The sequence below is a fragment of the Cadophora gregata genome (genome assembly GCF_030347475.1).
Source record: "Cadophora gregata isolate MNR1 chromosome Unknown scaffold_16, whole genome shotgun sequence".
Classification (NCBI taxonomy): domain Eukaryota; kingdom Fungi; phylum Ascomycota; class Leotiomycetes; order Helotiales; family Ploettnerulaceae; genus Cadophora; species Cadophora gregata.
The window spans coordinates 1,419,792-1,446,468 of record NW_026695939.1 but is presented as its reverse complement, the minus strand read 5'-3'; the positions used below and the strand labels follow the sequence as shown (position 1 = coordinate 1,446,468).

General features: G+C 48.8%; 8 protein-coding genes across 10 annotated transcripts; 4 read left to right on the top strand and 4 right to left on the bottom strand.

Moving 5' to 3' along the window:
• The first annotated feature begins 11 nt into the window (after positions 1 to 11).
• Positions 12 to 10,744, top strand: ONS95_005707 (uncharacterized protein). 2 transcript variants are annotated; one of them, XM_058499131.1, is made up of 6 exons: positions 12 to 477; positions 568 to 3,292; positions 3,341 to 6,991; positions 7,090 to 7,305; positions 7,361 to 8,440; positions 8,535 to 10,744. In XM_058499131.1, exons 3-6 carry the CDS (start codon positions 6,600 to 6,602, stop codon positions 8,983 to 8,985), a joined length of 2,139 nt encoding a protein of 712 aa, XP_058351398.1. In that variant the 5' UTR covers positions 12 to 477; positions 568 to 3,292; positions 3,341 to 6,599; the 3' UTR covers positions 8,986 to 10,744. The 2 variants fall into 2 exon arrangements, with proteins under 2 accessions (XP_058351398.1, XP_058351397.1); XM_058499130.1 differs by lacking the exons at positions 12 to 477; positions 568 to 3,292; positions 3,341 to 6,991 and having other exon boundaries at positions 7,064 to 7,305.
• On the bottom strand, positions 9,324 to 10,202 carry ONS95_005706 (uncharacterized protein; the record flags this gene model as incomplete). Its single annotated transcript, XM_058499129.1, has 1 exon — positions 9,324 to 10,202. The coding sequence occupies one exon, from the start codon at positions 10,200 to 10,202 to the stop codon at positions 9,324 to 9,326; it is 879 nt and encodes a 292-aa protein (XP_058351399.1).
• A 1,525-nt stretch (positions 10,745 to 12,269) lies between the features above and the next one.
• On the bottom strand, positions 12,270 to 15,693 carry ONS95_005705 (uncharacterized protein; the record flags this gene model as incomplete). The annotated part of the gene is made up of 8 exons (XM_058499128.1): positions 12,270 to 14,055; positions 14,106 to 14,306; positions 14,368 to 14,451; positions 14,518 to 14,621; positions 14,712 to 14,794; positions 14,853 to 14,987; positions 15,035 to 15,535; positions 15,633 to 15,693. 8 exons carry the CDS (start codon positions 15,691 to 15,693, stop codon positions 12,270 to 12,272), a joined length of 2,955 nt encoding a protein of 984 aa, XP_058351396.1.
• Positions 15,694 to 16,212: 519 nt separating this feature from the next.
• On the top strand, positions 16,213 to 17,309 carry ONS95_015036 (uncharacterized protein). The gene is made up of 2 exons (XM_058508721.1): positions 16,213 to 17,014; positions 17,137 to 17,309. The coding sequence occupies exon 1, from the start codon at positions 16,579 to 16,581 to the stop codon at positions 16,966 to 16,968; it is 390 nt and encodes a 129-aa protein (XP_058351395.1). The 5' UTR covers positions 16,213 to 16,578; the 3' UTR covers positions 16,969 to 17,014; positions 17,137 to 17,309.
• ONS95_005704 (uncharacterized protein) lies at positions 17,310 to 19,851 on the top strand. The gene is made up of 3 exons (XM_058499127.1): positions 17,310 to 18,449; positions 18,587 to 19,042; positions 19,119 to 19,851. The coding sequence occupies exons 1-3, from the start codon at positions 18,083 to 18,085 to the stop codon at positions 19,250 to 19,252; spliced, it is 957 nt and encodes a 318-aa protein (XP_058351394.1). The 5' UTR covers positions 17,310 to 18,082; the 3' UTR covers positions 19,253 to 19,851.
• ONS95_005703 (uncharacterized protein) lies at positions 19,832 to 23,667 on the bottom strand. Of its 2 annotated transcripts, none has more exons than XM_058499126.1 (6): positions 23,122 to 23,667; positions 23,007 to 23,050; positions 22,668 to 22,957; positions 22,281 to 22,615; positions 20,249 to 22,227; positions 19,832 to 20,187 (listed from the first exon to the last, which is right to left on the bottom strand). In XM_058499126.1, the coding sequence occupies exons 3-6, from the start codon at positions 22,847 to 22,849 to the stop codon at positions 20,023 to 20,025; spliced, it is 2,661 nt and encodes an 886-aa protein (XP_058351393.1). In that variant the 5' UTR covers positions 22,850 to 22,957; positions 23,007 to 23,050; positions 23,122 to 23,667; the 3' UTR covers positions 19,832 to 20,022. The 2 variants fall into 2 exon arrangements, with proteins under 2 accessions (XP_058351393.1, XP_058351392.1); XM_058499125.1 differs by having other exon boundaries at positions 19,832 to 22,227; positions 23,122 to 23,135; positions 23,195 to 23,667.
• On the top strand, positions 23,668 to 26,328 carry ONS95_005702 (uncharacterized protein). Its single transcript, XM_058499124.1, has 2 exons — positions 23,668 to 24,070; positions 24,114 to 26,328. Exons 1-2 carry the CDS (start codon positions 23,843 to 23,845, stop codon positions 24,939 to 24,941), a joined length of 1,056 nt encoding a protein of 351 aa, XP_058351390.1. The 5' UTR covers positions 23,668 to 23,842; the 3' UTR covers positions 24,942 to 26,328.
• ONS95_005701 (uncharacterized protein) lies at positions 25,374 to 26,206 on the bottom strand (the record flags this gene model as incomplete). Its single annotated transcript, XM_058499123.1, has 2 exons — positions 25,374 to 25,755; positions 25,929 to 26,206. The coding sequence occupies 2 exons, from the start codon at positions 26,204 to 26,206 to the stop codon at positions 25,374 to 25,376; spliced, it is 660 nt and encodes a 219-aa protein (XP_058351391.1).
• Positions 26,329 to 26,677: the final 349 nt, after the last annotated feature.

Here is a 26,677-nt window from a genome sequence, read left to right as displayed (position 1 = left end):
GATATGCCTGCTGCATGAGGATATGCAGGGGTAGTGGCTGGGGCATGTGGCTTCTGAAGGCTTGCCTGGACTGATAAGTTTTGGCTTCAGATGCCACGATGATGCGCAAGGGGATTTTTCATCTCATCTTGAGCATCCTGTTTGAGTATTTGCGGGGAGGGCAGAGAAGATCGAGGTGTGTGCCTGTTTGATATGGAGAGCCAGGGGCTCATACCAAGCCTGACCTGCGTTCCCTACATGCATGTTTTCTGTTCCTGCATTTGTGCAGGTCACTTCGTTCGGAGCGTACATTGATTGTTGGGTCCGTATTTCCCATCACACCCCTTCCTCACTGCATTTTATCTGCATCTTTATGTTCGAAGGAGGCAGCAAAAGTCGTCGCACGCACAATTTATCTGCCCGCACGAACAGCAAATAAATGCCTCTTTCAAACGAGCGAATGTGTCAGTCATTCAGACTTTCACCAGCATAGATGAAGTAAGTTTAAGGGTAAAGATTCACCAATCCATTGGATTCGAGTAGATGCATACGCACTTACAGTTGAATATGCAAAGACTCATAGTTCAGTTTAGGCTTCGACGATAGAAGGAAAGGAAGCCCTTAAGGCGGGTTCTAGCGGCCTTCTGGAAACCTTCTAAAGCATTGTGAAGAGTGCCCTGAGCGCGGCGTCCAGTAACAGTGGTATGGAGTCAGACTGTCAGAGATTCCAGAAACTCAAATCTCGGCTAGAAGCCGATGCGGTTACATCCAGGGGTATGAGGCGGTTGGTTGGCTGACTGGGTCAACTTGGTTGGGTGGTGCCGTGCAAGAAAAGTGTTCATCCGAATCAGGGGAGGGAGTACTGTAGTTTTGCACTGCTGGACGGTAGCTCCCTTCCCCGGAACCTGACTGACTAAATTGCACCAGATCAGCCTCAAACAACGGCAGTTGTGTCTCTGGCTCTCGATCAGTCTGGATCACACCACTCTATCCATGAGGGAGCAAAAGGTGAGAGAACCATGATATCTCAATCCTGGCTTTGCCCATGGCCTGCGCCTGGTCTCTGTTTTTCTTCCTGCTCTCTGGTAAGCTAGCGGAGCATGATCTGATCATACGCGGAGGACAGGGCAGAAAGAAGGGGAGGGTCCAGGATCCCGACTGTTTGGGCGTTAATCGCAATCTCCGCGTCTGCGTCTTCTGTCCGCGTCTGTGTATCCCGTTTTGTCCTGTCCGTGTCTTATCTTGTTCTTGTCTGGCGGTTTGGCCCTCCCGTACCCGAGGGGACGGGATCGACCCCGTTGAGGTATGGAGTCTGTTAGAGGAGCCGGTTGGTTGGTGTATCGCGAACGGCAAGGATTTCTGTCAGGTGGATACAGAGAGGAGAGGATGAAGGGGAGGCTGGTTGACGATCATGACCTTTCCGTTGGGAATTTGAAGTCAGGATAGATTGAAAGAGTGGGGATGTGAACATGCTACATTCCATATATCCACTTTTTCAGTTGGCTTGGTGATCTCCTTTTTCCGTTCTGAGGCTGACCCATGGCTTTAAAGTTTCAGGGAGAGTTTTGAGGTGGGAGATGGGGCAGGAGGAGAGAGAAGGAGGGAGGACCTGGGGAGCTTGGGCTTGAGAGATGGGGATGATGAGGCTGAAGTGGATGCTTTAGGCAATCGATTTGAAAGATCTTCTTCAGACTTTTTCTTCTCTCTTTCTTTCCCTCCCTATTTTCATCTGACCATCTCGTATTTCAATATTTTCGATAATTTCAGTCTCCTCCATGCGTTCTAAATCTGCGTTTCTGCATCATGCCTTTTCCCCCCTTTCATATGCGTTGTCTATCTCTTCCTTCCAGGTCCCTGTCATGGCGAGTTCCGTCGCTGACCTGTTGGCCGATCTTCCGGCTTCGTCTTTGCATCTTGAAAAGTTTCAAGGCACTGACTGGCCTGCCATATTGGCCGAGAATGATCTGATTCGGGAGATGATCTTGTACGCCCTCATACAATACGTCTTCCATAAGCTAGCTGCCGCTTCAGAACTGGTGCAGGAACGAGGGTGCGTCACATAATGGTTCGATATGTATGAGAAAGAACCTCGTCGACGGTTACTTATGATGTAGTGGGGTTACCAAGGTCCGTCCCTTCCAGAGAGGCAGGCAGTCATTCCAATATATCACGTGAAAACATCTTTCCCCTTCTCCTTGCTGATATTTTGTCTGTACCTCGAGATTGCGCAACATTCCATTGTTTACCTCTATAGACCCTACTGCCTGAATCCTTGCTCTGAGCATTCGGTGATGGGCAAGGTCTAGTCCCAAGTCACATGACAGTTTTCGGCCAGCTGCAGGACATGGAAAGCTTCTCCTGTCCAGCCAACCCTGAATCAATGTAGCACAAGAATTGTCATCCCATTATCACAGCAAGAATGAGAATCTCATTCTCTTTGTTGCACTTCGCAAAAAAACGAATAATTTCCGAGAATCTGAAGCCATCCTTCATGAAGTTATTGTGTTTCGTTTTTGCCCTTCGCTTCGTTTTGACCGGATCCTCAAACCGGGCTGGACGTCGACAGGTCGACGCCACGCCCGCAACAAGGCTATTCTATATGAAGCGCGCTACGGATTACGAGTAAACGCAGTTTCATTACGATGAGCGACCGGTCTGCGCCTTTAGGTTTTTGCAGAGACAGAAGAGGTAATCATGGCGGGTTTTGTGGCTGCGCTTGGTGTTCTTGGATTATGAATTGGGGAGATCAGGATCTATTTTTGGGGACTTAGATGGAAAGTGCATCTGGTTTTAATAAGGCTGCGCTTGATATCCAGATCCAGAGGGTATTTTAGCTGGATGTTTGATTCTTTATTTTGGGAGAGAAAGAGCTTAGTTTGATCGCAGCTTCCCTTCCCGCTTTTCAAGAAGTTCCTGCTTTCCTTTCAACCACTTCGTTTCAGGCACACTCGCGAAATGACAAATTCTCCGAATGTCTTCAACTTCAAACATATCCTCAGCTCCAGCAGTCCACCAACAGAACATCATCCCTTGCTCCGCCCCCTCGTCCCTCTCATGAATCATCACCAACATAACCACCAGCGCAACTTTATCTCCTCAAGAACAATAAGTCCAGTTGATCGCCACGCACGATCCTCTCTTCCCCTCCTCGGCCCAGCAACCGTCTCCCCACGACACGGCACACTGGTCGATTCGCACCGAGAATAGCTCCCGTCAAGCCTACATCACATCCGATCGACCCTGGATTTATCTTGAAACGCATATCTCCGATCTAGCCTGTAGTCTAAATGGCCCTTAGCTGGAGCTACTGCAGGTGCGTGTGGGCTCTGGCTTGTTAGCTACAGATGTTGATCGTGGATAGATAGGCTGAGTTGCTCGGCTTTATCGCTGGCAAGCAATCGGAAGTGCAGTCTATGTCACTATCTCCCCTTATGCCATCGAGTTATGGTTCATTTGGTTCATGTGCCGGTTGAGTTCTCGGAGGAGACCGAAAGGTAGGCGTTCCTGATTTTCGCACAACCGCTGCATCTGTATCCTCTCCTTGCAACAGCTGTCCTTTGTCAATTTCGCATTCAAGATAATGCTGGACAGCTCTTTATGTCCTCCAGTTGGCGAAGAAGCACGAAAGAAGCATCAATGAAGATCAGAGCTCTAAACTCGGCTTTGCTATGTAAGACTGTCTTTTGGTTCATTTCTTTTCAGCCTCTTTATCACATGTCATTTGACCCAGATCACCATGCTTGACAATCATCCAGTTCACCTTACTCTTCCAGAAAGCTGTCACGTACTGCTAGCCTTGGCCTAGTGGTCCCAATACCTCGATTCTGGGTCGTCGGAAATTTATTTGCTACATGCAACAAAAATCACTTCGTAGCATTTTTCTGCGTCGATACTGGTTCTTTCAGGCGGGTGATAGTCACTCCTTGACCATGGAAAGCTTTGGATATGAGACCGATCAACTGGAAAGGATAGATATGGCTAGGGTGTCGAGCTAGCTACAGGACCTTCTCCTAGCTGGGAAGAAATCGACCCCGCTTGGAAGGGTAAGGTTTATGCTTAAAGGTGAGGAGATGTGAGAGTCTCCATATATCTTCACCTGGTGACCTGATAGACTTGACCCGCGGCGGGTATGATCGGTATGCTCCACTTTCGTGCGATTTGCAACAAAGGATGGAGAATAGAAATGGCCCGCTTTGCGGTGGGGAGTGTGGGGGACGATGATGGAGGGCGAGGGGTTGAGGAGTACTGTGATCAGCTGGTCTGAGATCTTCGGAACGCTCTAATGAAGCACGAACGGCAGCGAAACAAGCGATCCTCGTGGCTGCCGCGAGCTGTCGCTTATGCCTTTGTACAGATCTATGGTGAGATGGACGTGCTGCTATGATGGCTACTCATAACCACAGTCCATCTCCAGCTTTTTCTATCTCGAAAATCATCTCCTTCTACTTGGCGCCGCTGTCCGTTTACGTCCTTTCTCAGCTCTCCCACGAGCTCAAGAAAGCCTTAATTATATTACGAGTTTACTCAAACTTCCGGTAGTGACCTACCTTATCTTGGATATACCGACTTCCCACTGCAAATCCTCAGACTATCAGCCGACCGACCAGACCAGACCACCTGTTCTTTGTCAAGCGCAGAACCTAATCTTATCGAAAGGTACCGTTACTTCCTGGAGTACCGGCTTGCAGCAAGGCATCGCCGATTTTTGCGGGGTAAATAGTGGAAGTACAGTTCGCTCACTTGTCCGCTTCCAGCACTGACAAGCTTTCCTTTAAGGGGAACCTCGGCAGCGCTCTCCCCGCGACGCTAACTCATCTCTCCGCCTCTCAAATGATTCGGGGGTCTCTATCTCGCCTCACAGGCTTCTACTAAACTCCACAAGTTCTCCTCTCTCCCTCTTATTCGAGTTCGATCTCAATATCCCGTCTTGGCAACTCTAATTCACACTTTCCCCTCTTATTACCTTACCCCCCTCTGCCCCTTTTCTCACTTAGACTTAAATTTACTTCCCACCTGCTCTTTGCAGCTGCGCTACGAGGGTCAGCTTTCCCTTTTTCCCCACAACACCACGCAGAAAAAGCAAGTTAAGGCATCCACTCCACGCCAGATTCGAACGAGCGAGCGAGCGAGCAAGCAAGCAAGCGAGGGAGTGAGTGAATGGGAAGCAAGCATTCGTTCGAGTGGAGATTGGGGTGGGGCGCGTGCGATTTGCAACAAAAACGCTGCGCTGTCTGGTGTTTGGCTTATCTTCAGGTGGGTGTGGATTCTAATAATAAGGGGTGTAACCTCTCTTGTTATGGGTGTAGGGTGTGGGTGTGGGTGTGAGCGAAATGGGTTTGGTGAGGCTGTGAAGAGGCAGGTGTGGGGTTGTGGTTGTGGGCTGAGGACTTCTTTACCGGTAAGTACCTATGTTCCATTCACAAGAGAGATGCCGCCGTGGAGACGGGATGCGGGTGCGGATGCGGATGCGATGCGATGCGGATGCGATGCGATGCGGTGCGGTGCTGTGTTGTGTCAGCAGATTGGCTGGAGAATACTTATACTGTGTTCTGGGGATGAAAAGGTAATTTTCCGGAGGGTAGGTGGGACTTTGTAAGTGTTTTGGTTGTTTCCTTATCGGCACTTGGATATCTGAGGCTCTTCTGATTCAGGGGAAGCTCGAATGAGTAAGGTAGGTAGGTAGTAGGTATTCGCCCCCTCACATTTCTCTGGCCATCATCCACTTCTTCCCTTCTCGTCATCCAAAGTCAATCACCGAATTTTTTGGTCAATTATCGCAATAGTCCTTCAGGACTTGGTCGGTGAGATAAGAGAGAAATGGACTAGGAAACTGTCTACAGCCTTGTTTTTGAAATGGTGGCGGCGCGGTTCAACTCTATCTATCCTTGTTCTCCAATCCTTGATTGCTCTCCTCCCCATCCCATACATCCGGGGCGGTGTTTTGTCACATATCACCTGCCTTCTTCATGACATTTCTCTTTGTGTATCTATCGTCGCAGAGGAGTCTTTCTTGGACGTCATGTTGTTGTGTTGCTCACAGTCTGAGTCACTCCGGGAGATATCGCTCTCCTTCCTTCCACATGCTCCCAGCGGTGCGGCACGCGAATGAGCAGTCTGCTCTAGATTCGTGGCCGGCTTATTGTCGTGTATCATGACCTTAATCCAACTACAATCAAGCTATCTCTTCACCTGGGTCTATATTCAAAGCTTGCTTGCGGTCCTTTTGATATTGATGTGGCGGTGGCTGAATCTGCAAGGCCGGTAAGATTGGGGAGTTGCAGCCTTCCTACTGGTCAGCACCAAAATGTGTATCGCTTCCTTCCAGGAAATACATCAGCCATCACCTCTTTGGGGCAGCCTTTCTAGATTATACCAGGCTGCAACCCCTCAAGAGTCTTGACTGCATGTTTGTTTTCCTTGGGATGTGCTATCAAAATACTCCTTCCACCCAATTTCCTCCAATTGCGAAGTCCCATGATGCATCGTGGTCTCGAACGAGTCACAGCAATCCGGGTGCTCAGCCTTGCGACTGTGGCATTCGAATACTTATATCGTAGTGTATGCAACTAATTTTCCAGTATTATCATTCACAATGGCATCCAACAACCCTTTGAGAAATTATGTCTTCAACAATTACGACGAATGACCTACTCGATCCTTTGGTGCAGGAAGTGACCCTTTCGCCAGGATCGTCACCACTGTTCACACCACAAGGACCAGCAAGTGTGACAGACCAAAGGCCTCGATTAGTTTCTGTTCAGAGCACGAAATCGGTTGCATTCGATCCGTCCGCTCAGCAAGATACCAGCCACCGAAATAACACGCCTGAGCAACTGGCGACACCACCCAGATCATCTGGGGATAAAAGAAAAAGCATTTACTGGCGCTCACCAGCCAGCATGGTAGCATGTTTTTTTCTTGGCGTTTTTGTAGCTCTAGGCCATCATTTGTACTACACTTCGCTGAAAGGGGACCTTGTGGGAGATGAGGACGAGCAACAGAGAAAGTTAAGGTATGTTATCATTCCCCACAATGAACCTAAGCTTGCTGGACATCATGCGAGGCTGCTTGTTGACCATGTTTATAAGCTAACCGAAAGCCTTTTGATAGATATGGTACGACGTTCGCCTTTGTCACACAAGTCAGCCTTGTTGGTTCTGTCGGATTCGCGTATTCGCAGTGGCTGTGGAAGACTCTGAGGGCAACCACAGTTTCGGTGCAATGCCTGGACTCGGCATTTTCTGCCGATACACAATTGATATCCATGTTTAATCCGGAGATGTGGTGGAAGATTAAACTTGGTTCGGTCCTTGCTCTACTTGCATGGTAAGTGTGGAAGAATCCGATGTGTCTATACCCAGCCAAGACTTACAATCTACAGGTGCCTCCAACTGCCGTCACTAATCACGCCAGCAACTCTTGGTGTAGTACCTGGTACGCAAGCGGTAAACACATCTGCAGAGGTACCGCGTCTTCTCATTTCGACCAACGATACTGGTCAATATTCCCGGTTTGAATATTCGGCTCCTCTTCTCCCAGATACCGTTGAAGGGCTCAACGATACGAATAACTTCTTTGTCGGTCCACGAACCATCATTTCTCGGCTATCATCAGCTACAGCGACGACAGGTCAGATTCAGTCCATCTACCCGCCATTCACCAATTCTTCGTATTCTCTTCAGTTCTTTGGTCCAACTGTTAAGTGCGAGGAAGCAAATAGCACACAAGCGGGCATTATCGATCGTCTTCTGAAGCTGAAGATGTCGCATTCGAGGGATAACTTCTCGGAACAGACCTCAGCATACTTTGGATTTGTCCCAAACGAGTATATTATCAATGGTGGCGAGGTCACAGATATTGCAACGGTGAACGAAATATCTGATATCAGGATGCAACGACCTGCGAACACTTCATCGAACCAGCTGTGGACAACCTACCAAAGGTACGTCTGGGATTCGATCGGAAATCGAAGCACTGTTGTCCATCATACAGTGTGTCGTCTGTTCAACGCCTCCTATGATGTCAATTTCGACTTCCAAGCTGGCAACCAGATTATCCAGAAAAATACAGAACTTGGCATTTTAAATGAGATCAAGTACCCTGCGGATGACCCTCAGACGCCAACCAACTATGCAGCTCATTCTTACACGGCCTTCATGTGGGTTGTGACTGATCAGCTTGTTGGCTCTATGGGTTTCTGGATTGATAATACAACCAATCGGAAATTCAGCTCCATTTCTACTCCTATTGAACATAACAGTCTTCTCGGCAGCGTGGATCTCGATCCATTCTTTGATTACAACGATGCTCTCTATCGTCAAAATTCGACGACCGCCAACAAGACCATGAGCGATCAAAGAAGGGAGGACAAGGACTTGGCGAAAAACAAGACGCTGAATGCGCTGATCGAAGAATTATCTTTCAATGTTACCATCAGCTTTATGAGTAGTAACCTTCTGTCGTAAGTCCTACCCAAACGTAGCGAAACCTTCTGTCTCCCTTTCCCATAATGAGTTCGGCTGTCATCCTGGATTCTTCGCTAACGCCACCCGCAGGCCTAAGGTCAACACAACAGTCCTTCGCACTACAACACTTAATGTCTACACCTACAAATCCACAAGTCTTTTCCTCGCTTACGGCCTCGCAATCCTCACCTCCCTCCTCGCCAACATCCTCGGAATAATAGCCTACATCTCCAACGGATCAGCCCACGATAGGAACTTCTCGGCTATTCTCGGTGCAACCAGGGAGCGTGAGCTGAGCCATTTATTTGATGAGAAGAATCATGGGATCTTACCGGTACCAAAACCGACGAAGATGACTTTGTTGAAATTTAGAGATATGGATGATGGGGGCTGGAGCTTTAGGAAGGAGGAAAAGAAAATTGATCCCAAGGACTGGAAGGCATTGATGGATAGGAGGACGAGTGTGGTGAAGAAGTCTTGGAATTGGAGCGAGGCTTTCGGCTTGTGGAAGACAAAGACAATGGGTGAGAAGAGGGGCTGACGATGATTAACGGAGAGCTCAGCTCGAGAGGTAACATGAGAAGAGGAGGGGAGAGTAGGTCTAGGAGCTCTGAACGCAGGCGATGGAGCGATGCGAGGCAGTTAAATGCAGAAAAAGCAGTATTTAAATCGCGTCACTGGGAGCCAAGACTTACGTGAAGGTATGTCTGGCGAGATTTGCAAGGAGGGGTATTAATTCTAACAATAACCAGAACCCAACAACAGCCAGGATAAATGACAGTGCTATTGCAAGCAGCAGCACTGTTAGTAACAAAGTAGGAATATAAACAGCTAAACTTGCTTCCAACCCTCCCACAGTCCCATACACTTGTCATATGATCAAAAATCAGTACTCAGACTCAACTCCTTCCATTCCTCCAACCCTTTTTTCTCAGCTTCCAGGATTCCTTCAACAGTGGCCACATAGTCACTCCCCATTCCCAACCTCCACGGCAACGTCTTCCCCTCACACCGCCCCGAATGCGTCAAAGCCTCCACAATCAACTGACTCCCCTTCACCGGGTCCCCAGGCTGATTATGGTTATAATCCTCGAACGCCCTCCTCAACGGCTCCATCACCGGCTTAAGATCATCAATCACCCTCGCCGCCACGACCTTATTCCCCGCCGCCAGCAAATCCGTCCTAAAATACCCCGGCTCAATCAAGGTCACCTCAATCCCCAAATGCTCCACCTCCCGCTTCAACGCATCAAAGATCCCCGCCAACGCCCACTTCGTAGAGCAATACACTCCACACCCTACACTCCCATGCCAACCGCCTACACTTCCCAGCCCAGCGATCACACCAGATCTCGCTTCCCGCATGTACGGCAAGACAGCTCTCGTCACAGCCAGAGTGCCGAATACATTCACGGCGAAACTCGCCTTGGCTTCAGCGTCGGAGGTCTCTTCTATGGCGCCTTCGAGCACGGCGCCGGCGTTGTTGACGAGGATGTCGATGCGGTGGTGTTTGGCGATGGCGGTTGAGATGATGGAGGTGATGACTGGCTCTGGGGATGTCACGTCTAGTGCGAGGGTGGTGGCGCCGAGGGTGGAGAGGTGTGTTAGTTTGGAGGGGTTGCGGGCGGTGGCTATTACGGTGTCGCCGCGGGCGAGGGCGAGGGTTGCGATGGTGGAGCCGAAGCCGGAGGAGCAGCCGGTTATGAACCAGACTTTGGGAGATGGGTTTGAGGTGGTGGTTTGGGCTGTGGTAGACATTGTGTGTATGGTATTAGCGAGGTATCAGCTTGAGGATCTAGATAGGCGTTGTATGTATTGTAGTTTGGTATTGATATTGAACTGCTCCCTTCAACTTCGACTCGTTTGTTGATAAAGAAAAAAAATCTTCATTCCAGGTGTTCTACTCCTACCTTATATTCCTCCTTCCACTCACTTAATTTCGCTCATTCCCCTTTCCATTCTCAACTCCATCGGACTTCTTTCCTCATTGTGTAGCACAAGTTCTGGTGATAAGTCGAACCTCGTCGTTAGCACCTTTCTCCTATCGGCGATAAGTCCCATCCGCCGCCGTCCCCCAAAGGCATCGGCGATACAGTATCAAGCGTTAGCCGAATGCGCCAAGGCAAGGAAAGAATGCAGCCCGTCAGCATGTCAGCAAGGAAGACCAATGGGCCTTTTGGGACGTGGTGTGATTGTGAGGGACGAGAGTTAGTGTAATCGCTGTACAGGAGCGCTCATTTTGTTTCAGCCCTGGAATTGGAGTTTGGGGTTGGGAGTTGGAGAGGAGATAGGTTGTGAATTACGGGGGGGGAGAAGTCGGCGTTAGGATATGGTGGGGTAAGGAAGCTGTGGGGGGGTGGGATTATGACCGTGGAGATTAGGGAGGGAGGGAGGAGATGAGATGAAACGAAAAAGTAAGACGAAAGGTAGTGTGTTTGAATAAAACCAATTCTGGGACACGTAATAATTCAAATGGTGGTACTGTACTTGGCTCCGCTGCTAGTTTGGAGAGGTGTTCTACATGGAAGAATGTGGAACTGCTTGCAGAGCGGATGACATCGGTATTGTCACTAGCCGGAATTTTTATCATCTCAAGCTGTGGCTGCTGATGATCAGAACAGTCTCGAATGCCACGATAATGAATTACTCTGGATCAGTCTTGGAGTCGACACTTTTGTCACAGCTTGGGAATCGCTCGCTTATTATTGTGGTGTTTTGGTTGGGTTACAAGAAGGACTCACAATAGCAATATCAAGTATAAAGAGTAACGACATTCTTCCAAAGTAACAGTTAGTACTATGCGATGGTGTACAAAGACATGGCAGACTTGACAGCCAATACCACATAGAAAATTGTTCGCAATGCTTGGACATTTTCGTAACCGAGCCCTGACTGGGTAGCAACGAAAAGTGTAAACACAAGGTAGAATAACTTGTATGGAGAGAATTAAGAAGTGTACTGGCGTATAGATGTAAGGGATCGTGGTTATTATTCGTAAAGCTTCAAGCTTCAATTCGAAAATGTAGTTGACGTCAGAGAGAGAATAGAGTTCCTGAGTCCCCGTCACCCTTTTTCGCCTCGTCAAGTTCATATTATTTCACTTACGAAATGTTATACTAAGTCTATCCACACACAACCCTCGAGCAGAGCTGGCTCAACTCGTCGCCAGTGTCTCCAGAGATTATGTGTCAAGAATGGCGGATGCAATGGAGCTGCGGCTACACCGAAATAACCCCCCAAGTTCTCTTCTGCCGTCCGTATGCGGCGCACAGGGTGGTTCCCGATCCGAACAACTGGGCAAGTATACATGACTGTCCCAGCTATATATATATACGTCGATAAGAAGAAAGATAGGTCGAGCTGTCCCGACTGTGACCGCCTTCCTGAGCGACGCAAGTGAAGGAAAAGTACTTCAACGACACCTCCAAGGCCGCCGGGTTGGGCATCAAGAAGCGCGCCGTCTGGGATGATGCATATTTCAACAACTAAGTCGCCGGCGGTAAAGAAGGCTGTTCTTTGTCTTTATTGTAAGGTGCGGGGGCGTGTAGTATATTGTAAGTAAGAAAGGTTAGTGATGTCACGAGCTGATGTAGAGAGTTTATATCAGGAGGATTATATGGAGATTCAATGAAATGACCCATGTCTAAGGGTGAGTAAAGCAACGGTAAATATACATAGAGAAGATCCAGCTGAACAAAAAAAAAAAAATGCCCCCCAGCGCGTACGCTCAATCAAGAAACGAACGCCGTGCGACGGTATCAAAACAAAGGAATGCCTGCCACCTGCGCCAACATGCCAAAAATGCCAAATACCCAGCTCGCAAATTCAAGAATCAAAGATAGCGCCAAAAGCAGGAATACCACGCGCTTCCATGGCGTAAACAACCATCTGAGTCAGCTTCTTGTTACTGATGATAGCGACAGCCTCCGCATTACTCTCTTTCAGCAAGCGGTAAGTGACAGCCACCATGTCCGGGCGACCCTGTGTTTTCGTATTGTGAATCACAGCATTGGGATCAGCTTCCTTGATTGCATTGATGATCTCTGGTCCGAAGTTCTGCTCCGGGTGAGGAGTCGACCAGAAGATCCTGCAGGGCACCTTCTTGGCGTAGATGACGGGTAGACAAGGACCGATGCCAGAACCGGATGCGACGAGGACGAGGGAGCGGAAGAGAGGAGCGATACGCAAGACACCACAAGCTGGAATACCGCGGACCCAGAGCTTGGTGGGTCCATTTTGGATTTGACGTTTCGTCCAGTCACCTGCATTGGAGACGATGACGGAGAATTCCTTGTCGTTTGGCTTTGCGATGGTGGCGAATGCGTGCCATTCAAGCAGTGGTCGCTCTGAAAGGCGGATGGCGGTGCCGACTGTGGGGTTGGCGTAGGTAAAGTATAGGCGTACGGCGTGTTGGGATAGGACATCTGCTCGGACTGTGACTTTGCGGAGATGTAACCAGGGTAGAATGATACTGCTTGTTGCGGTTGCCAGGAGCCAGAAACCCGGGTTAACGAGCAGTGCTGAGCCAAGCGGTTTGATACCACGACCGCTGTTGGTGACAACGATGGTTTGTGCCCAAAATAGAGCAAGTGCTGTCCATCCGGCGAAGCGATGGACGATTTCGAAACGGTCGTGATATTTCATCCGCATTGTTGGGTGTGCAGTTCCCACCATAGCAATCATAAAAGCAACGATGAGGTACGAGACCACCAAAGTCGGTAGATCGGGGTTGTTCAAAGTCGTACCAACGGTGAAAATAATGAGCCAGATAAGCGAGAAGACAGCACACCCGCTGTGTAGTCCGCCAATGTGGTAGACTTTTGCGCAGTTCCGTCTGATGAACATAGGCCATGATGTGGGGACAGCGCATGCAATGGTGAAGAGGGCGTTGATCACATACTCCTGTCTCATCAGGACAGCCATTGTCAGATTCGCAGCAACAGCTGTGGAGATGTTCTGTAAGCCTTTCCCGGTCCGTCCAAAAGTAATCATTAGGTATACAGCCACGAGGTTGACAACGAACACGAGGGTAAACAGTCGTCGGTAGAGTGACAAGATACGGTGCCGGAAGGCACGCAGTCCATGCATGCCCTTCTTCTCCGGAAGAGGGAATTTCTCATTATAATCGCTGTCCGAGTCGCTAGAGGAGGTCGAGGGTGGTCCAACGATGATCTGCATCTCCTTCTTCTCGGAAGGAACATGTGCAGGTTCTGGTTTCGATATCTCGGGCGTGCTGGGTGGTGTGAGTGGCTTCCCGGTTACTGAAGCTAGCAGCGCTCGTTTGTCTATTTTGCCGTTCGATGTCATTGGCAATGTCTCTTGGAAAACAAATTTCGAGGGAACTGCATAGTATGGTTGACGTTCTTCCACGGTGCGTTTGACGGCAGCCTCGTCGACAAATTGAGTTCCAGAGTAAAATCCCCACAGGACCTTCTCGCTGAAGATTGCGCAAGCTTTGGTGACGAACGGAGCAGCTTCCATAGACGCTGAGACGCTATCCAGCTCAACTCTGAATCCCTTGATCTTAACTTGATCGTCCGCACGACCTTCATGAGCGATTGTACCATCAGAGTTCCAGCGGCAAAGATCGCCAGTATTGAACATCACGGATCTGTTAGAAGTTAGTATGGTATGATTCCTAGCAGAACGAGGTTATGTTACCCCCGGCTGTCGAATTTGTCTCGTTTGTAGCGTGTCGATGTAAGTTCTGGGAGGTTGAGATATCCGCGTGACACGGCAGCACCTCCAACCCACATCAACCCAGTCTGCCCGATCGGAACTGGATTCTCGTCTTCATCCAAAATATAGACACTGGTATTGGGGACTGGCTTTCCGATTGAGAGTTCTGTCCCGGTTGTATGCCTGTCTTGTGTGAGTAAATGGTTCGTGAACTCTGAATATCTCGGAGACAAGCGAGACGTACCTGTGCATGGTATTGACTATAGTCACTTCGGTTGGACCACAGCAGTTGAAAAATGCGGCCTGTGAGGCCCACTCGTCGGCAAGTCTATTTTAAAGTATGTCAGAACTCAAATTTAGGTTTTCTGACATTCATCGGCAGCGCATGGCTTACACTTTTGGACAAGGCTCGCCAGCAAGGGCGACAACTTTGATATTTGGATATGCTTTGCGGGGGAATGTGGCCAGGATTGAAGGTGTGGATATGATTGTGTGTGCCTAGAATCACGGGCTCGTGTTAGACCAGGTTCCAAAAGATAAGGTAAAGTATGTAAGAAAAGATGGCAGGGGTGTATAAGGTTCACTCACTCGTTTCAGAACATCTTCCCATTTGCCTGTTCTGATAAGAAGGCTTCCTCCGTTCATTAGAGTTCCAAAGATCTCCCACTGGCCTGCAATTGCATCATTAGCATCGAGCTACGAAGTCAAATGTTTTCTTGGGACTCATACCCATGTCGAAAGAAATCGAGAGCAACTGAGCAACCTCGGTCCCTTTTCGGATATTAAGATTTCCTGGATAGCTGCACAGTAAATTCGTGACATTGCCGTGTGCAACGTCAACGCCTTTAGGAGGACCTGTGCTGCCTATTTTCTGTCAGAATCCGATCTTACAATTCAAGCGCTATACGCACCAGAAGTGTAAATGCAATAAGCTCCGTCTGCACGACTGACATGTAAGTCAGGTCGGAGGGTTGACTCGGGTTCTTCGATAGAGCTGTCAAGTACGACTATCCGCGCCGTTGGTTCAGCCAGCTGCTGAACTTTCGAGTAGAATTTTTCCAAACATAGCACAAATGGAGCCGCGGTATCTTTCATGATGTGTCGAAGGGCACTCTCGGCAGTCACTTGCCCGTCGAGCGGTACGTATTGACATCCCGCTTTTAACACAGCCAGCATCGCGATTGCCATTGGTAAAGACCGCTGTACAACTAGGCAGACCCGTTGTCGAGGCTCAAGGCCCATGGATATGAGACGATTGGCAAGTCCATTGGCGCAACTCTCTAGTTCTTGGTATGTGAGACTGCGACCTTCTTGCTCAACAGCAATCGTATTTGGCTGCTCGTCGACCTTGCTCTCGAACGCGCTGTGAATAGTGCTGAAAGGTGTTACGATGTTCCGCCCGCGGCCAAATTCTGATTTTATTAGTATTGGATTGGAAATAAACGATCGAGGCAAATGATATCATCTGAAGCTGCGAACGCTGGGGAATTTGCTGAAGAGTCTACTTACGGTTAAACAACACCTGATCAGCAAAAGTCAGACTTTCCAATCCCTGAAAGGAAGAAGTCATTGTGAATAGAAGAAATAGCTCAGCCTGAAGAAAAAGTAATAATAGATAATAAAAGAAGTGAGTAAAGAGGTATCCAGACAAGATCAAGTATACTTTCCTGTAGGATCGAAGAACCAGCTTTGCCAGATGCTGGGGAGGGCCCAGTAATATATATCAGTTTGTTTAAGCTCCTTTCCAGCTCCATACCTGCGCCGACAGCTTTCGGGCTTGCCCGCTATGCTCCCAATGCAGTCCTTATTCCGAACCCATGCAAGGAGTTCACACATGGAGGAATAGATGCTGTGGGCCCTGCACTGAATCGCCAAGTTTAATTTATGGATCACGTACGGACCAAGCACATGGTCCCCGGACCTGTTTGCTCGCCTGTTTGTTCGCAACCCAGAGAGGATCGCTTCAGATCTAAAAAAGTGAATCGGTTTTCGAAAACTTAGATTTGGCCAAGCAAGAGTTGGGACGAAATCTGAGATCAAGCATATCTCAACGTCACAACGCTTCATAGGCAATGAAGATTCATACAGTGGTCGTACGGTCAAGATACTTGACTATGGCATCGTTTCCAAGCTGTTTGAGGGAAGGAACATTCTCCGGGCTGTTTAGCTGCTTCTTCTCTTCGAATAGCGGCTCGTACTCTGGGCTTCCTGGACTTTGAGCAATACGATGGAATCCGCAGCTTTCCTCTGACACGGGACTTTCTTCAAGTGCCCAACACCAAGCCGCTTTTGGTAAGTCGCCCGCGCTGTAACAACATTCTCACACCTCACATCCCTCTTGCCGTACCCTCCTGCCGTCCCTTTTCGGCCGTGAAGTGGTACATGCCGTTTATGCAACGGGTTGGCGGGGCGCCTAAATACTCCGGAGCGTCCTCCTTCCCGGGATGTGGTTGGGATGATTTCCGGTATATCGCCAAAAGCTGTAGATTCCGTACCTACATGCCACGGAACGTCCGTCAAATGGAGCCGTACACGTGGGGAGGATTATTATACGCCAACCGCGAATGCCTCATTTTACCTCGTGCACTTTTCAAATGCCCTTTTAGATATCCTTGTTGCATCACCATTTGAAGCTCACCAAAGTGGAGCAAGCAAAGGGGCTCCCCACTCCGGAACTTCGAAACGAATTCGAAGCCCCATAAAAGAGCACGACAATTGTCTGATCCAGGGGTCCTCCAATCATATTTTTGAGATTATTCGGTTCCACTTGTACCTTCTTATAGCCCAAGAGCAAACCCTCAGACATTTCTATATTGTCGAGAATGGTCTATATCAACACCCCTAGGAAGAGGAAGGGCTGTCATTCGCTCCTGGTAGATCGTACGTCGAAAGTGAGTGAAAAGTGAACTTTTAATTGCAATCGATTCAGTTAGAGTTCAAAGACGATCGATGTCGAGTCTAAAAACCTTAGGATGATGGCGGAAGTCACAAGAGCTATTCTGAGTCCTGACAGGTTTCCACAGAACCGGGAGGACCGAGAACTGACTCGGTGGTGGACAAGGAAGGGCACCGCAGCATCGGCAAGGGCTCTACGGGACTGAAGTTCAGATTGAAAGCGGGGCAAGCGTCATGCAGTGTAAACATCGGCATCGTCTAAAAGAAGGTCGAACGTGTCGACATTATTACAACGTTGCAATGTAAATTTACCTACAGATAAGGCCTGAAGGACTACACCGTGGCGGTAAGAACTCAATAGCCAGCCACTTGCAATTGCTAGGCGACCTTGCCACTATGTACACCTGCCAGCTTCCTAATTGTTATGTGATCTTCAGCGAAGGAATGCCGTCCGAATTTGCGACCACGTTGGCGCCGGGTGACATTCCATATTTGACGATGGCGGAGCAACGAAAACCGAGCTCTTACAAGTTTGTGCCAAAAATTCCGTGGGCTGCATAAGGCTGCAACAGGTGGGTTGCGAATCTGATAACAGTCTATTGACCATTCGGGTATGTTATGCATAGGTGGCTGTCGTCACTCTGGCCTTATATGATTCTGTGCAATCATCCGAAGGTCGATGAGGCTGGCAGTTATTCCAGAATTGGCGGGAGTTGAGTTCTATTCACAGTTAAGGCCCCGAGGTGCAGCCAGGGAGTGAAACCTTGCAAGGATCAATCCAGGGTCCATCCAGGGTCTTCCTAGGCCAGATCGTGGAAGCTAAGTTTCAGTCCGAACTATTGCGTTGAAACGAAACAATGTGACGAAAACCAAGTGTCATCAAACAAGCGATCGGCTCAAGACACAACGTCAGATTGGCGCGATTTGCTGATGTGGCCGAGTTTCGCAGAATTATTGAAACACGCTTTGCTATCCTGAGCCGAGGGGGATTCGGGATTTCCCAGTCGAACACTAGAAACGGCTGTAGGGGATCGCTTTAGCGAGTTTTGCACCCACTGCCTGGCATGAACCCAACAAAGGACACATCGGACGCAAGACACGGCTTCCTTCTTACAGCTGTTCATGAATCTCCTTCACTGGCCAAACCATCAATGTGGTCCTCCTCCAAACCACTAGAGCATCGAGCCTCCCAACCGGCAGGGGCCGCCGCCGCCGTATCCGCAATGGAATTCATTAGCGACACTTCTCTTGTGCAAGTCACCGTGGACGAGCACGGCGTCGCCATCTTGAAAATCAACCGCCCTGAAAAACGAAATGCACTCTCTCAGAAAACCATCGACAGACTCGTATCGGCCTTTGCTATGGTTGAACGAGACAGTAAGGTCAGAGTGGCGATCTTAACCGGTAGCAGGACGGCGGGCCCTTTCTCAGGTACAGTGGACCCTTTTTTTTTTGGACGGAAAGTTGCAGTCGATCAAACTCTCCGTAGCAAGATTTGGGGATTCCCCCGCTCTTGTCCCTGGTCCTGTATCTTGGTCATTGCTGACAGGTCTCTTTTCACCACACAGCGGGGGCTGATCTAAGCGAGCTACAGCATCTCTCGACGTCCGAGGCGTACAGAATTGGTTATCTGAAAGACTTGTCGGATGCAGTGGCTGCGATGCGAAAACCTGTTATCGCATCAGTTGCTGGGTTTGCTCTAGGTGGCGGATTCGAGCTTGCCATGATGTGCGATATCATCTATGCCGCAGAGGACTGCAAGTTCGGTTTACCAGAATTAACAGTAGGAACAATTCCTGGTGCTGGCGGCACGCAACGATTGACGAGGGCTGTGGGCAAGCAGAAGGCTATGCACATGATTCTCACGTCTTCGACCATGACCGGAAAAGAATTGGAGCAACTTGGGTTGATCGCCCAGACATTTCCGGTCAATGAGTTGTATGGCGCAACTGTTGCTGCGGCACGGAAAATTGCCTCTCGCTCCATGCCAGTTGTGCAGTTGGCAAAGCAGGCAATACTGAACGGTAAATTTCCTTTCCTTTTCCGTTTCTTTTTCCGCCTGTCACCCTGCAAGTCTTCGCATGAGCTGACATGCCTTAGCTGATGAAATGAGTCTGGATGCCGGGTTGAAGATCGAGCGAAGTTTGTATTATGGTTCCTTTGCACTTGAAGATCGAACAGAAGGGATGAAGGCATTTGTTGAGAAGAGACAGCCTGTATTTAATGACCACTGATCGTTATGGCCTCCAACACGTCTCGGCTTGTCATGATTATTTGACGATATGTTGACGACTCATGTAAGTATAATACCGCCAAGATGTTATGATGAGGCAAACTCCTTCGCAGTATCGCAAGAGCTTCCCAATTGAGGTAGACGGGGGGAACTACCGAATTGTTTACACTGCCGGCCTATCAACTGCATTCTCCAAACATGTGCTCGTCCATTATCATAAAAGTTTGGATGGTCAGGGGCGCACCCCCCTCTCGGTTGCTTGGTCCGACGGCACCTGGATAGGCTACCTGCCGAACCTGGAGATGCATGGTAGGCTGCGTCAAGGTGTGATATCACATCGCGCTCAACACACTCAAAGTGATACCATACTTCCGCATCAAGAATTTACCGTATCTGAGCATATTTGAGGAAGGTGTCGCTCTGCTAGCGCAAAAGCAAGGAACAGTTGCTGTGGAAGAAACAACCTTCGTAGGCGCTTGATTGGAGAAGATTGCGCATGCATGGGTAACAAGCCCTGCGAGCTCGTATCAGCTTAAGCTCACTCGAGCAAGTTGATCACGGGGTGTGAACGTCCCAATGCACAGAAACTCACAAAAGGAAGTACGGCCGATTGCAAGTGCTCGATAAACGATTGCCTCAAAGCGTGTAGTGAACACGAAAGTGATCAACAGGAACTCCATTAAATGCACAACAACTATGTACCGTACTAATGACGCTCCCTAGACCCATCCATTCAACAGAAAATTCGCCTTGCTCGAAGTGCACCCCAACTTACGACACTAGCACATTACCAAATGCATCTGATATTTCCCTCCGGCTTGGAGGTTCAGCAGCCTCCGCGTGAATAGACTCGCCCACTTCAAGACGCTCTTGCATCGTCTGAATCATTATTGGGGGAACACTTTCGTCCGTAGCGCGAATCGTAAGACGGACCATCTGGAAACATTGTGTTAGCATATGTGTCCATACCAAGGCTGTAGAAAAATGTTGAACTTACGCCCGTTGAGTAATTAGGCTCAAGTCGGAGCAGACAACCGAACTTTCCACCTTCACCTGTGTGTAGGACACTCGCTCCAACAAAGTTTTTCTTATTGGGGTCAACACCATCAAGTATACCCCATCTGAAGCCATCGATGGTTCTTCTGATAAAGCCGTCATTGATCTCACGATCACCACCTTTCCCACCTCTCACCCCAAATATGCGTTGTGCTTCACGAGGAGCACCTCCAATTTGCTTCCAACGCTTGAAGAAATCCTCTGCTGAAAGCTCTGCAGGATCCATGAATTTGTGGATCGTCACAGGAATTTTGAGCGTCAAAGCCTGTAACGCTCCAGCCAAGTAGCTGATTCTGATGGTGGGACTCTTCTCGAAGACCTTCTTGGCCTCGAACATGATCATTTGCTGGCTTTGAGCACCCTCAAGTATGGTGCTCTCTGGTAGTCCTTTGACCTCCCAACTCAGGTTCTCCTTTTCCGAAGGCTCCAGGTCAAGTGTTGTTGTAAAAGAACTCACAGCTATTGGAGCTTTGTTTGAGAAGTACAATATTACACAGGCCATTTGTCCGCGGTACTCTGATCGTACACCAATCTGTATCTGACCATCCTCATACAGAACGCCTTCTGCTTTGAGAAGAAGCTTGTTGTAGCCGAGCTCCCAGTCGGGAGAAAGATGAGCTGCGCTGGCAAGATTAGGTGCTTTGAGAGTCTTGGGCTCCGATGGGCCAGCATCCATCATGTTCAAACCAGCAAGATCATTATGACCCTTGGCATGTCCGTTCGTACCGTTGATCGCGGCTCCGTTTGATGAACCATTTGCCCCACCTGCAGCGCCATTTGCACTGAAAGCTCGTTTGAGGCCAGGATTCTTGGTCAGGTTGAAGTCTTTCTCATTTGCATTGGCATCTTTGCCTCCGACTACCCAAGTCCTCTTATCACTAGTATTGGCGTGTTTTTGGTGAAGGCGAGACAGGAGTGCAGATTGACGCTCAGGAAACGGCGGCATTTCGTCGCAAACTGTCCGGAGTAGATCATCTGATGGCAAGCTTGCAAGTGCAAAGTATTCGCAAGCACGTTGTTGCAATTCGGAGTCCAGCGTGTGGCTGTAAGCTTCGAAAACGTACATCAGTCGCGGCTTGATCTCTGGAAACAAGTTGACGAATTTGATGAAACAAGACAAGATGATTGCTCTGGTTGGGGATGAGCAGCCCTGAAGTTTCCCTTGAAGTGCAATGAACTGTTCGATAGGACTGCACCCTTTGTCCTCAGCAATGAGATGGCCAAACTCGCCCAGGATATATCCGCCAATTTTGACGAGAGTTTCGTGACAGTGGTCCGCCTTGACATATTGCAGGATGTTTTGCGCGGCATAGACTTGCAGCTCCTCGTTATTTGTAACGATTTGAATCACTCGATGCCACACCTCATCACTTACGTGATCGCCTGCCATTGCGATGAGCCGCAGGGAGATGTCGACATACCATTGGATATCTGTCGCATACTTTTCCGTCAGGATAGCAATCTTCAAAACCATCTCCTCGCGAATGGCAAAATCTGCATTCTGTAGATATTGAAGGAGCTCGCCAACGATTGGCTGCGCGTTCGTCTGATCACACATGCTGTAAAGGAGATCGAGGCCTTTCCGCCGTACACTGATATCTCTGTCTTTAAGCGAACTGATGATAATACCCTGATGTTGTTTGATTGGATCCAGGGTTTCTGCTCTTGCAGCCAAATGCGTCATGGCCTCCAGTCCCAGATATCGAACATTCGTTTCCCTCGATTGGATGAACTTGCCCAATCTATGTGAGATCTGTTTCATCAATGCTTGTTCAGTGTCCAGGTGAATAATTAAGTTGATAGCTTCGAACAAAACAGCATTCTGTGCATTGTTCTGCTGGACATTTTTAGGCATCTCCAACGCCAAATTAAGGATTTTCTGAAGGGATTCTCGAATCAAGTCTCGTACATGGGTATCATCTGGAGGTGATCCGTCAGCATGATCCGGACATACAAAGGAGACATTTTCGTACCTGACGGCGGGTAGTACTGCAGTAATCGCAGCAGCTTTACCTGTATCCACGGACATGGTACTTTGTAGTACAAATAGTCTGAAGCGTACTCTCCGTCGACCAAAATTCTCTTCATTTTTGATGCCGCTTTGACGTAGCTACCTTTGTATTGATCGGGTTGGTCTTGAGCTAGTGCCATAACAAGAGAGGTAACTGAAAGGGCAACTCCCATGTCGGCATCGTCCATCAGAGATATTATTCTCTCTGCCCATTGCGGCTGCACGATATCAGGGTGCTTGCGATATAGCCGAAGGAGAGTCAGAGCCGCTTTCTTCTTCACGAACGACTTAGAGGTACTATGATCTGTCAGAAATTGTGAAGTTTTATCCCATTTCTGGTGAGGCGTACGGTGAAATCAGAAGCCTGTGAACTTCGCCACTCAATGCCTCCCCCATCTCCCTACTCCCAACGTTGGCAATGGCATGCAATGCCAAACAGTTGTACAACTCATTGTGGTCCGTAAGATCTTTCCGAATACTGTTGACAACCAAATGTAATAGCTCGTGCTGCTCGTGGAGAAATAGGGTCATAGCAAGGTATCCGATTTGCTTTTCGGAATACTTGGTCGCGGAAATGAGGTTGACAGCTTCCAGATGTCCAAAGTCGACGTTCCATCCCAAAATGTATATATAGAGCAGCTGATACGCAGTTAGAACTCGTAATTGGGGAAAATATCTAGGGCTTTACCTTGCAAACATATTTCTTCTTATGGTACCCATTCAGGTTTCCGTCTGGATTTGGAGTTAGTAATGTGAATCATGCAGCCACCGAATTATACAGCAGTAGGTCCATTTTAGCATACCTCGGAATTTCTGCCTGTGTTGACGGCATTAGCATATCTCTTGAGGCGCAAAGCAATCCAGAATATGACGGACCTTATATTCGCCAGCTCCTTGTTGATCCTCTTCTCCTCCAATTCTCTTGCCCTTGCATTTCTCAAATCCGCAATGAACTGCACCAGTCCACGCATATTCGCATTATTTCCTGACGAGCCGCGGCTCAAGAAGCCCGCTGCCGCCGAGGATGCCATGATGGATTCCCGTCACTTGTGCTTTTTGTGATGCCGTACGGATCTCACACACGCCTGGTGTACTTCCAATCCCAACCAGCTACGACAATCTCCTGGGACAGGTCGAAGAGCAGGCGGAAAGAAGTAATGTCGTTCGATCGGCTTAGAAATTGGGCTTCTGGCGCGGTTTGGTAAGGGTCAGATGGCAGAGGCCTCGAGGGTTTAGCCTTATTCGTGGAACTCCATCCGATGTAGTGAGGGCGGCGTGACAGCCAGCAATACTGTGAGTCTGCGGCGCGATATCTTCGGCGTCGTGGGTGCTGTTAAATGTGTTTCTGGGTTTGTGAAGGTTGAAGGCGCCCCCTCGTGGAGATCGGCTAGTGGGCGATGAGCTTTGACAGGGGGAGGTGATTTGGGCTTGAGCCTCGTTACAAATCCTGGACGTCACTGACAGCCTTCTCGCTCTCCTCCCTGTTCCTCTTGACAACAACATTAATTGTTGTCAATTGTGACCATGAAGGCTTTAACTTTGCGACCGTTCCTACCCCGGTCAGCAATTCGGAGGAGATTATGTACTTCCAGGAGCTATGCAGTCCAATCGCCAGGATTACCGACTCTGCAAGTCTTCAACCGGCATACAAAGTACCTGCAGAAAGAACGAGCAGCTGCAAATACAGAGAGAAGCAGGCAGGTGGATTATTTGAAAGATGAAGTGGCCATGCGGCTGTCAGAGAGGCTTCTAGTAAGTTTCGTTATACCTCGAGATTTCAAATCTAACATCGCAGGATATCAACAGACACTTCGACCATGTCCTCGACCTCGGCGCAAATTCATGTAACATTGCACGAGCTCTCACTCTCCCAGATCCATATCCCGACCCAACGAAAGAATCAACTCCAATCTCTACTCGTCTCTCGAAGCTCACGGCAGTGGATTCATCACGAAATATGCTTTATCGAGATGTCGACTTACCTTTCAACAACGAGATCAACCTCACACGCGAAGTGCTCGACGATGAGGAAAGACTACCATTTGAATCGAATACATTCGATGCCGTGCTGAGCTCGCTGAGCATGCACTGGATCAATGACCTACCGTCACTACTGGCACAAATAAATAATATTTTGAAACCTGACGCTCCTTTTGTGGCAGCAATGTTCGGAGGAGATACCCTATACGAATTGCGGACATCGCTGCAGTTGGCAGACCAGGAACGGAGAGGAGGAGTTTCGCCCCACGTGTCTCCTCTCGCAGATGTTAGAGATATGGGTGGGCTGTTACAAAAGGCAGGGTTTAAAATGTTGACCGTTGATGTTGATGATATTATCGTCGATTATCCGGATTCATTCGCCCTGATGCAAGATCTACAAGCTATGGGAGAGAACAATGCAATTCTCGGAAGAGAAGATGGACCAATCAAGAGAGATGTTCTTCTGGCAAACGAGGGAATTTACAGGGAACTTCATGGCAACGTAGATGGCTCACTGCCAGCTACATTCAGGATGATTTACATGATCGGTTGGAAGGAGGGCCCGAACCAGTCAAAGCCATTGGAAAGAGGGAGCGGAGATATCAATATCAAAGACATATTGGGTGGTGGGGATGTTGGCTGAAAGCTAATTCAGTTCAAATTTAAATAAAAGACTAAACACGGCCTTTTTCTGCGTTTCCAAGACGATCAGCTGTGACATAGCAGGAATCGAGCCATGCCTACCCGAAATGTCAAGCACACCAGAGGCGAGATTCTATACATTTCTCCATCAGTCACAAAATCATCCGTGCTTAGCCATTGACTTGTAGTTAGGCATCTTGATCCTCTAGAAAAGTCGGCGCGAAAAGTATTTGGTATTTGGGTATCTCGATAGCATCAACATCCACATGCGGAAAGCATGAGCTTCACGCACTCCCCTTACTTCCATCATTGCCTGTACACCCAATCGAAACTCCTTTCCATATCCAAGACCAGTCTTGTAACCAACAAGAGAACCAGGAACCCACCATAATAACAATAAACATTATCCCAGAGCCAAGTATGTACGCAATTCTCAATTCAGCCAAGCCCAAGAGCCCACCACTCTGCCAAGCGACTCATCCGCGAGTGTCGTAAACATCTTGATGCTCAAATCCAGATCTGTTGGCGCGCATCCCATACACTTATCCACAACCATCACATCAACACTGCGATTTCCTCCAACAGCCTCATTGAATCTCGTAATCCGTATCATCTTCCCGCATAGCGGATTTTCATTTGGATTCGAACTGGTCAGCTGGGAATCCCAGAGAGCGTGAGCCACTGCGCAAATCGCATCCGTAGGTTTATTCTCGTAACCACAGGCGCCAAAGCCAGGCCCTGGGCTGTAGTATGTCAAGTCTCCATTGAAGACCCCACTGCTTGTCGGTAATGGTAGGTTCTTTGTTTTCTTGCTTCTGAGGGAGGAGGATTAGTCGGTTCTTTAGGAGCAAAGGAGAGTGGTACGCGATGAAGGAGACCGGAATTGATCTGGAAAATAGGAGGTTCGAGCGCAATTGCTCGTACAATGATGAGCCAAAAGCTCTAAGGAAGAACTGCAGGATGGAACCCATCGAGGGTCAAGACTAACTTGTGTGAAAGACCTAGTCCGAGTGCTAAGCCGAGGATAAGTGCAATGAGGAGGACAAGCGCGACAATTGTGATTATTAGAGTCTTGCGGCTTCGTTTTGCCCAGCGAGGCAGGAAACGATCAGAGAATGTGCGCTTCGCCGTCGTAGAACCTTCGCCTGGCGCTTCCTCCTTTGCGTACGCATGTGGCGATTGAGTAGTAAATTTGCTGAAGCGACTCTTCTTGGGACCTGGCGCTTCCCAGTCTGGAAGCTGGTGTGTATTCTCGTGGTCCGTCATCGAATAATTGGAATGTAGAATTAGAAATGTTATTATGTACTACGCATTGCGAGTTGTAGGATGTACAAATGAGTGTGGGTGCAAGGTGCGAGGGGTGTTGGAGATAGTGAGGAGAAGCAAGATGATCGGGTTCCTGGCTGAGTTGGCAGATCCCTGTAAAGGGGATTTTTCTGGGGATAGTGCAGCTGCCACTAAACCTTAATTGCTTACATAATGCCGCAGGCAGGGGGTTGCCAATGCTAATCCAACAGCAATCTTCTCCTCCACGTCTCTCCAGTCGTCAATTACCTTCGCCCGTCATTCTCTGCTCCTACGCCACTGTTAACACCATGAAACGCAGGAGGAAAAAGATTATGTCGAAGTAGTATTTGCAACACTACTTTAGAAGGCATACATACGCTCCAGCAGAAGTCGCGTTTTGCTAGTCGCAGAAGTGCTCTCAGTGACTGAGCCTGGGCGGCATGGCTCTCT